The sequence below is a fragment of the Panthera pardus genome, unplaced genomic scaffold (assembly GCF_024362965.1).
Source record: "Panthera pardus isolate Hobbes unplaced genomic scaffold, ASM2436296v1 HiC_scaffold_24, whole genome shotgun sequence".
NCBI lineage: Eukaryota > Metazoa > Chordata > Mammalia > Carnivora > Felidae > Panthera > Panthera pardus.
Window position 1 is genome coordinate 23442183 of NW_026526810.1, and position 9442 is coordinate 23451624.

The 9442-nt window shown below is 53.6% G+C and overlaps 1 protein-coding gene across 2 annotated transcripts; it reads right to left on the minus strand.

The window, feature by feature from the left end:
• Window positions 1-746: 746 nt before the first annotated feature.
• On the minus strand, window positions 747-4643 carry ODF3L1 (outer dense fiber of sperm tails 3 like 1). 2 transcript variants are annotated; one of them, XM_019441380.2, is made up of 4 exons: window positions 4016-4643; window positions 3000-3110; window positions 1981-2094; window positions 747-1372 (listed from the first exon to the last, which is right to left on the minus strand). In XM_019441380.2, the coding sequence occupies exons 1-4, from the start codon at window positions 4134-4136 to the stop codon at window positions 891-893; spliced, it is 828 nt and encodes a 275-aa protein (XP_019296925.1). In that variant the 5' UTR covers window positions 4137-4643; the 3' UTR covers window positions 747-890. The 2 variants fall into 2 exon arrangements, with proteins under 2 accessions (XP_019296925.1, XP_019296924.1); XM_019441379.2 differs by lacking the exon at window positions 4016-4643 and having other exon boundaries at window positions 3000-3405.
• Between the last annotated feature and the right edge of the window lie 4799 nt (window positions 4644-9442).

The window sequence follows — 9442 nt, forward strand, 5'->3', positions numbered from 1 at the left end:
CTCCTCCTAGGCTGACTGCAGCCTGCAGGCTCTGCCCGTTCTGTCCAACCTTCTCTCGCTGTCCAAAGAATTCTGCAGATGATGCACCTTATCTAGCCCCACCTTGCTGAGGACAAAGCCAGAGTGCCCTCCAATGGCCCACGATCTGGTCCTGTTACTGGCCAGCCTCCTGCAGCCCAGGCTCCTGCCCTCTGAGCCTGCCCCAGGCTCCTGCCCTGTACATTTTGGTCCCACATGCCTGTCTTTTCTCTCATCTTTACCGCCCCCGAGAATACCCTCCCTTCTACACACTGTCTCTGCTTGTCCTCCTATGTCTCCCCCGCTGCCAGGAAAAATCCTTCTACCCCCATCCCCAGCCAGATGACCCCTCCGTCTTCTGCCCTGCTCCTCTTTTGGGTACTGACCACTGCCAGGGATCAGAGTCACACAGTTATGGAACTGGAGGGAACCTGGACATCCTCCAGACGTATGCTCCCCCCCTCACTGTCCAAAGGGCAACCTGAGGCCCAGAGGACAGGAGCTGCACAAGGCCACACCGCCATTAGTGGCAGAGTTAGGACTAGAACACGGTTCTCCAGAGTCGCTGCCCAGGGTTTCTTGGAGAACACGTGACTGCCTCCCTGGTGAGCCAGAACAGAACTTCTCCCACACAGGGACCCCTACAATGCCTCCCAGTATCCCAGCCCCTCACCCAGGGCAGGGCCCAAAGGAAGCAGCTGTGAGTGTTTGCAAAACAAAAAGCGAAGTAAGTGAAAATATTTATTTAATGCCTCTGTGAGCTAGACACAGCGGGCACCAACTCTGTTACTCAAAATCTCAGTAAATTGCTCAATTTGGTACAGAAAAATAACTTCTGTGGGGAGGGGTGGGTGAGTGCACCAGGAGGGGCCTTAGTCGTGAATGTCGATGACCAGCGGGCACAGGTGGGGTGAGTGCTTGACGCCCATGGTGAAAGCAGGTGTTCGGGGTTTGTGCACCGTGACCTTCTGGACATCGTGGGAGCCAGGGCCAGGCCGAGGTGTGTGGTCCATCGGGTAGGCAAATCGCTTGGCCATGCTATAGATGGGGCTGCGGTTCTGGTAGACAGAGGGCTCAGGCCGGGAGTGTGTGGCCGGCCCAGGGCCTCCAGCCACATTCTCCTTGTAGAACCAGTTCTTGTGCTCAGAGGCCAAGCTATAGCAAGGAGCAGCTCGGCTGACAGGGTTATTGGGCCCCAGCAAGAGTGGCAGCTGGTACTTGTTGGGGGCTGGGTTGGGGTCTGTCACCCGGTACGGCCACCGGTAGCCGAAAGCATACTGGGGAGCCCTGCGTTCCCCAGGTGGGTGGGTCTTCTCTAGGTCGTAATGGCAGGAGGCTGGGGTGGGGCTCAGGCCTGCAAGTGGATGAATGGAAGGGAAGGGTCTCAAGGCGGGAGCCTGGTTGCATCTCCTGGTGCCCAGCTGATGGGTAAGAGGTCTTGGTTAGCCTACTGTGACTTCACTATAACCACTTTATCAACATGCAGGGCCATCAACTCCCCTGCATAGGGCCATGGGCAGGGGGAGGGACTTAGGCCATCCTGACATCAGCACTGACACTGTTGTCATAATGTAAAAATCACAAATGTCATCAGAATGTCACCCTCGGAATGTCAGCATCCTGACATCCTCCCTGTGACAGCACCAAGAAAATATCCTGAAATCGCGACAGCCTGTGGGCTCATTAGCATGACAATATCCCTGATGCAACATGAGTCCCATGACATTTTTATCATATCATCACCTGGCGACATATGTGCATAACACTGGCCTCAAGACCTAAGTACTGCGACACAGACATGGCAACATCAGTGTCTTAATGTAACATTGCAGGGAGATGCCAGTATCCAAAGACACACCTGGCAGAGGCGAGTCATTACCGCTTGTCCCTGCTCAGGTCCTAAGGGTGAACTCCCATCCTCCAACCTCCCAATTCCCACATGCCTCCCCTGTCCCGTCTTACGCAGGTTAGAGATGCGCTCTCCCATAGGGACCTGCGTGCAGCTGGACATTCCAAACCGAGTTATTTTGGGATCGAAGAAATAGCAAGGCCCAGGGCTGCAAATGTCTGTGACCCCTGCAGGACAGCCACAGAGAGGCCAGGTCAGCCCCAGAGGCCGCTCTATGGTGAGCCTGGACTGCCTCCAGAGGAGATCCCCCTCCCCCAAACAGAAGTGAGGGCTCCCTTCCGATTCCCTGGGTGTTTTCCAACCCTTGATTTCCTCATCTACAAAATGGGGCTTTTAATGCATGACCTAACAGTCTCCAGAAGTCGCTCAAAGAAACAGATAAAATGACAGCTGCATGGCAGCTTGGGCAGCCCCCATCGGGGATTGGTGCCAAAGGGTAATAATAGACATAGTGGCTATTGTTAGTACTGAGAGGCCCAGCCCCGGACAGGGGGTTCCCCTGCTGAGGAGGATGTGTCATCCCAAGGAGGGACCCAGCAGGCCTCTAGATCTCAGACCCCCAGATACACACCTCAACACCCCTGCCCACCCTTCCTCTCGTTGGCCTCAACCAGCAAGCCCCAGCTCCTCTGTGGCTCTCTGCCCCGGCCCTTCCAGGCATTTCTAAGCGCCCCCGGGGAAGCCTTGGGAGCCACCGCTCTGTACCATTTTCCCCCACTCCCCAGCTATTCCTGCCCAGCTAAAGTGTCCTCTCCGAAGCTCAGACAGAGAGGAGAATGTACTCTGCCATCTGGACAGTGACAATATCCCTGCCTTCAAAGCTCCCTCAGGAGGTCCAGCTGGGAGCTGCCCACAGCGTTGCCTTTAGAGGGGTGGGTCACCTGGGCATCTCCCAGCTGGCTTGCTTCTGGACCCAGCAGGCCACCTGGGGGTCCTCTTCAAGGCAGGCCCGAGTTCCCAGGGCCCTGTGGCTACAGATGATGGCTCCCTACCTCTCACTGCGGCCCCAAACATCCAAGGATGATAACCCTAAGCCCGACGAGTAGGGATGACGGGCACGGCGAGCACTCACGCTTCTCCGAGTGCCGTGTGTGCAGACTGTAGGCTGGCTCCTGGAACATGGAGATGTCATGGTCTACATAACCCGTGCAGGATGGCCGGAGGTATTTGGCAGGGCCCGGACCTGCGAGGATGGACGGGGCAGCCCTCAGGCTTGGCCCACCCGCCCAGTCAGAGGCAGGGTGCCATGAGAACACTGGGGGCTTTCCTCCCACTGATGTCACACTGCCACAAATCCCACCATCGAGCTTCCCCATGGGGAAAGACAGTGTTTCCACATAAAATGCAACTGATCTCACACAGGCAATGCGCAATATGAAAGATAATAGTCACAATTAGTTGAGAACGTATTCTGTACCAGACACCTTGTGAACTATTTTATGTGGATCATCTCAGCTAAGCCTCTCAACAACTCCGTAAAATGGATACTATTGTGTTTCCCATCTTACAGATGAGAAAATTGGGGCTTATAAATATCCATTTGGAGGCACCTGGGTGTCTCAGCCAGTTAAGTGTCCAACTTGATTTTGGCTCAGGTCATGATCTCACGATTGTGAGATCGAGCCCCACATCAGGCTCCTTGATGGGCGTGAAACGTGCTTAAGATTCTCTCTCTCTCTCTCTCTCTCTCTCTCTCTCTCTCTCCCTCATCCTAAACCACCTCCCACATAGAGCAACAATCAGTCATTAACAATGTAATAAGAACTAGTTTGTCTGCTTTCAGTTGAGAGTAAGATTGGAGAGAAGTGAGGAAAGCTACAGGTGGGCTAAAAGCTCCATTGAATCCCTAGCTTTTTTCCAAAATTGGCCTCATTTCATACCCCATGCTCCCTCCCATCCATACCCCCCTGAAAATTCCCAGCAGCTAATACTGCCTCTGAGGTTCAGCTTGAAGATGCAGGTCTTTGGTAGGCTTGGAGGAGAGTCCTCTAGAACTTGGCAGGAGGCAGGGCTGGAAGGCTGGGGCACCTTCAGCAGCCCTGCAGAGAAAGAAATCAACCCAGGCTCAGGGCAGGGGACTTCTCTCACCTTTGATCATTGCCATGATCACAGGGGTCTGCTTTACCTCCTGCCGTGACGGCACCTGAACCTTCTCCTCTGGGTGCTGCCCATAGAACACAGAGTTCTTGGCCCCCTTGGCCACCTTCATGGCTAAGGCCAAGGAGGGGGCAACAGCAGCTACTGAGAGACCCAAGTAGTAGGCAAGGAGCTGGACCTGTGTAGAACCTGTTCCAAAGGCCCCTGCCCAAACCCCTGTGTCCACTCTCTCCCCCTCTCCAGAGGCTGCGTGGGGGTTGGGAAGGAAGTCGATCCTCTGGCTTGAGCAGCTGCGGCTGTCTGGGGTGCAGCCAGCCACAGGACCTAGCAGGCTGGAGCTTGGGATGACATCATCGCAGAACTTGGACTGTGAGACCCAGAGTGTTTATTTCCCCCTGTTGCCATGGCAGCTCAGCTTTAGAACCCTGAAAACTAGGCCCCACTGCCCCCTACTCCCAATCAGGCTAAATAGTCTGACGGTCCCCAGAACCCTGGGTCAGGTTAGAAGAAGAGAGAGGTGGAGTGACAGAGCCCGCTCTTCACTCCTGATGGATTGGGTGCCTTGAAGTTGGGGAAAGGAATGGAAAGTGTGGGTGGGTCCTGGGGGATAGGTTCCTGCAGCTCGGACAATCCCTGGGGTGGCCTTCTATCCCCTGCCCCTCCCTCTATCCCTCCCTCTATTCCCCCCCCCCCCCGCCGCCCATTCTGGATATGCCCTCTTTTCTGTTTTTCCTTGGAAAAAGATCAAAGCAATTATTTCACACTAAGGTGTAACTGTCTGCTAGCTTCCCAGACTCTTATCCCAGGGCAGTGTCTTTAGAGATCCACATCTAGCTCAAGGAATGCTTACCTGCTGCTGGCATTTCAGGCAGTGAGTGGGGAGCAGATAAGGAGGACGGAGGGGTGGCACTGAGGCCTGAAAAGCCACTTCCTGTGCCTAGTAGAGAGTACCCCCCAGAGTAGGGGTAGTGTGAGAGGAAACACTGAGGGTAGCAAAGATACCCAAATGCTAAACGATGGACAGATGAGCCCCGGGGCTGAGGAAATGTTGGTGACAACTTCCCCCCTTAACATTCAGGTTTTAGGGCCCCGGGGCCTGTTTGTACCCACCAGCTCATAGCTGCTCAGGTCATGATCTCACGATTGTGAGATCGAGCCCCACATCAGGCTCCTTGATGGGCGTGAAACGTGCTTAAGATTCTCTCTCTCTCCCTCATCCTAAACCACCTCCCACATAGAGCAACAATCAGTCATTAACAATGTAATAAGAATTAGTTTGTCTGCTTTCAGTTGAGAGTAAGATTGGAGAGAAGTGAGGAAAGCTACAGGTGGGCTAAAAGCTCCATTGAATTTGACTGGGGATTTGATCTGAACCAGCTAAGAGGGGCTCCCATCTCTGGAAAAGATGACTGCTGGCTTTAGAGAGGGTGTCTGCCACAGCCCCAGGACGCAAATAAAGAAACTGAGGCCGCAAAAGGGGCAAGGACTTACCCAAAGTCTCCCATTATATCAGTAGCAGAGACGGAACCAGGGCACAAACCCAGGGCTCTCTTTGGCTCACAGCCTCTGATCTAATGGAAACCAAACCACACTCTGAGCTCATCCCAACCAGCAGACGCAATGAGGACTCAGGGCCAGGCATGTTGGCACTCCAGAAGCCCTTGTGGGACTGAACGGCTCAAAACAGAGGGCAGGGCCTCACCCAGTGGCAGCAGACCCTCCCTGTGTCCCTCACATGCAGCCAAGCCTCTGATTTCTGGACAGAGCGGGCCAGGCAGGGCTGGGATTGGCCTCAGGCCACAGGCAGTGCTGCCTCCTTACCCCCATCCTCGTCAGCCTTTCCTGGAGGAGGCTGCGGGCCTGCTGGGCCCAAGCCCTGCCAGTCCCCTCACGCTGAGGTGGGGCGGGGAGACCTCCACCTTCCTGGTCTGGGGAGGCAGGCGGGGTGGAGTCTCCAAGTATCTCAGACCCAGGGAGCCTTCCTACCACACCCCTGCCCTGCTCCTGTCTGTCACCCGTGTGCATGGCTCTCTTGGGGCGACTGAGCCACTAGACACCAGTCAATCACAAACCACCCACTCCTGCTCCAAATGCTCCCTTCTTTTCAGCCTTTAACAGAGCCCTAGCTCGCCCTTGGAGACAGCCCTTGGTCCTCGCTGAAGCTGCTGTCCTGTCTCTCACACCCCCGTCCCTCAGAGTCCGAGGTGGAGCGGATCTTTGTTCTCCTTGGCACTCACCCGGCAGTGTCCCCCTCCCTGTCAGAAGTACCACTCCTCGAGGGTTCCAGCATCCAGGGTGCCCCCCTCATCTCCTCGGGGCCGCCATCTGTCCTGACTTGTAAACCTGGTGGTGTTGGCTCATGACCTTCTTCCCCACCCACCCAACCCCTGCCATCACCCCAGGTGACAAGGCTTTACGGGGAACCACCGATCCTTTGGCCTCTCAGTTCCCAGATTTACTCCTCTCCAAACACCTCCCCTCCACTCCCTCGCAGCCCCCTCTCCCCAGCACACACCAGGCTTCCCACCACCATCCGGGTCACTGACCATCCACCTCCCTCTGGAAGGCGTGCCAGCCTACACTTCTGGCCTTTGCCACTCTGGCTGCACACATCGCCTGCCAGCAGTGAGACCCCACCGCTCACCGTGCTCCTTCTCCCTGGCCTTCTGTCCCCTTCTGCCTTCACTGCCCTCCTTGTCCAGCTGCCCCCCTGGGACACCCCAGCCCTGAGTCACCAGGTCTGCCTTGTCTGCCTGCACCAGGCAGCTAAAAGCTGTTGGGATTAGTATTGTGGCTTCCGAACCCTGGACTGGTCTCCACACTGCCCAGTGCCCATCACCACACCGGCCGGCTTGCTCTCTCCCTCTCCCCAGAGGTCGCTTCAAACACAGCTCATTCCCCTCTACCTGCCCAGCCCTCCTTCCGGCCCCCTGCTCCAACCTCCTTTTCAGCAGAGGAAATAGGCCATCAGACAGCCCTCTTACCCAAACCTTTCCTACCCTGTTGTTGGGGTCACCGGCTCCTGCTGCCTACTGCTTCCATTCCCTCCTGGGGCTCAGGAGGGCTCATCAAGACCTTCTTCCATTCCTGCCACCAAATCAAAGATGTCTAACCCCTCACTGGGTCCCTTCCTATCACACATACCCTTCCATCTGTTAGAAACCATCTTCCTGACCCCACACACCTCTCCTTCACTGCCTGTATCCCTCTCCCTTAGTCCAGACAAACTTCCCCGAAGAGGCATTTTCCCTGTTGTCTCTGTTGTCTCCTTTCACTCTTCAGCTCTGCAGTCTGGCTTCAGGCCGTCACTCCGCCTAAACTATGACCTGACAGGGAAAGCTGCAGCCAATGGACACTTCTCACCCTCGTCAGATTGGCTTCCAGGACCAAATGACCAACCACTCCCTCCCTACCCGCAGCACCCCATGTCCCCACTGCCCCTTCCCAGCCTTCTTCCTGGCTCCTCCTTCTCAATCTGACCTTTCAATGTTGGCATATATCTATTAATTGCAAAGGGAAAAACAGTAACTTTACAGGGAGAATCCTGGCAAGCACCACCTCAACCACATGATGTAAATTAACATCATCAACAGTGGGACAGATAAATGTCTTGCACCTCCTGGGGGAGGCACTGAGAAGGGCACAGCATCACTTCTGGGGTCTTCCCACTGCAGATGCAGGATCTGAATCCTGAAGAAACTAGATAAACTCAAATCAAGATTCACTTTGCAAAAATGGCAATGTCATCAAAGACAAACACCGAAGAAAAACACTTTTCCAGATTAACAGAAACTCAAGAGGTTTCTCAATGAGGGGGCCCTCAATGAGGGGGCCCTGGCTGGTTCAGTCGGTTAAACATCTGACTCTTGGTTTCGGCTCAGGTCATGATCTCATGGTTCATGAGTTCGGATCCTGCATGGGGGCTTCACAATGGCAGTGCGGAGCCTGCTTGGAATTCTCTCTCTCTCTCTCTCTCTCTCTCTCTGCCCCTCCACCACTCGCTCTCAAAATAAATAAATAAACTTTAAAAAAAAAAAAAAAGGAAAAGAGGACAACAAAATTCAATGCCACAGCCAGAATTCTCTTTTGCTATCAAGGATATTACTGGGGAAATTGGCAAAACTGGACAAAGGTCTGTGGCTAATTAAGAACATTGTACTAATGTTAATTTCCTGATTTTGATCATGGCAGTCTGGTTGTGAAAGAGAAGGCCCTTGTTCTTAGGAAATAGCCACTGAAGTATGCAAGGATAAAGGAGCATCATGTCTGCAACTTAACTCTCCAATAGCTCAGGAAAAAATACGTATATACCTAGAAAATTTAATATCTGGTGAAATATTAATGTTTGGTAAATCTTGTGAAGAGTATGTAGGAAACATCTGTAATGGTCTTGTTGCTTTTCTGCAAGTGTGAAATTATGTCCCAAAAAAGGTTAAGAGGAGAACTATTAGTGTCTCAGAGTTCAGTCCTGGGACTTCCTGTCATTTTACCCCACCCACCTCTCGCCAGGGAAGCCCACCCTCTTGTTGCTTCTGTCCCACTGTCTGTCCTCCAACAATTCCCAAACAGACGTACCTCTGGCCCAGGCCTTCTCGGGGGCTTTGACCCACACATCCTACAGCCTACACTGTATCACTGGGTTTCTCACAAGCACCTCAAAATCAACACACCCAGAGGCGCCTGGGTGGCTCAGTTGGTTAAGCATCCGACTCTTGATTTTGGCTCAGGTCATGATCCCATGGTTCTTGAGAACAATCTGACAGCACAGAACCTGCCTGGGAGTCTCTTGCTTTGCCTCTTCCCCACTCTCTCTCTCAAAATAAATAATATTTTTTAAAAGTAATATTTGTTGAATGAATGAATGAATGAATGAATGGGTTGATCCATTGATTGATCAAGGAAACGTTCCTTCTTGTGGGAGCAGAGTCCCAGCACCATGCCCAGTCTGGCTCACTGGACTACTACTTATACTTGGATGGGTCTGTATCAGTTATCTGCTGCTGCATAATAAATTATCCTCAAAACCTAACAGCCTAAGATGGCAATAAACGTTTACTATTGCACATAGTTTCTGTGGGTCAGGAATTTAGAAGTGGCATAGCTGGATGGTTCTGGCTTCAGGCTCTTCAAAAGACAGCAGTCAAGATGGCAGTAAGGGCTGCAGTCATCTGAAGGTTTGATTGGTGCTGGCAGACCCATTTCCAAGATGGCTCGCTCACATGAGTGGTGAACGGGTCCCGGCTGTTGGCCAAAGGCCAGAGTTCTTCTCCACATGGGCCCCCCACGGGCTCCTCAGGTCATGGTGGCTGGCACGCAGAGCAAGCAGTCAGAAGAGAGCGAGGCAGAAGCTGCCATGCCTTTTAGGACCTCACCTTGGAAGTCACAGTCACTGCTGCAGTCCCTTAGTGGCCACGCAGG

Bases quoted from the DNA above. Each gene is read 5' to 3' on its own strand.
- ODF3L1 (XM_019441379.2), bottom strand. From the start codon at position 3,243: ATGGGGAAGCTCGATGGTGGGATTTGTGGCAGTGTGACATCAGTGGGA. The intron at 2,095-2,999 runs GTGAGTGCTCGC...GCTGTCCTGCAG, and splicing joins CACACGGCACTCGGAGAAGC to GGGTCACAGACATTTGCAGC. The intron at 1,373-1,980 runs GTAAGACGGGAC...ATCCACTTGCAG, and splicing joins AGAGCGCATCTCTAACCTGC to GCCTGAGCCCCACCCCAGCC.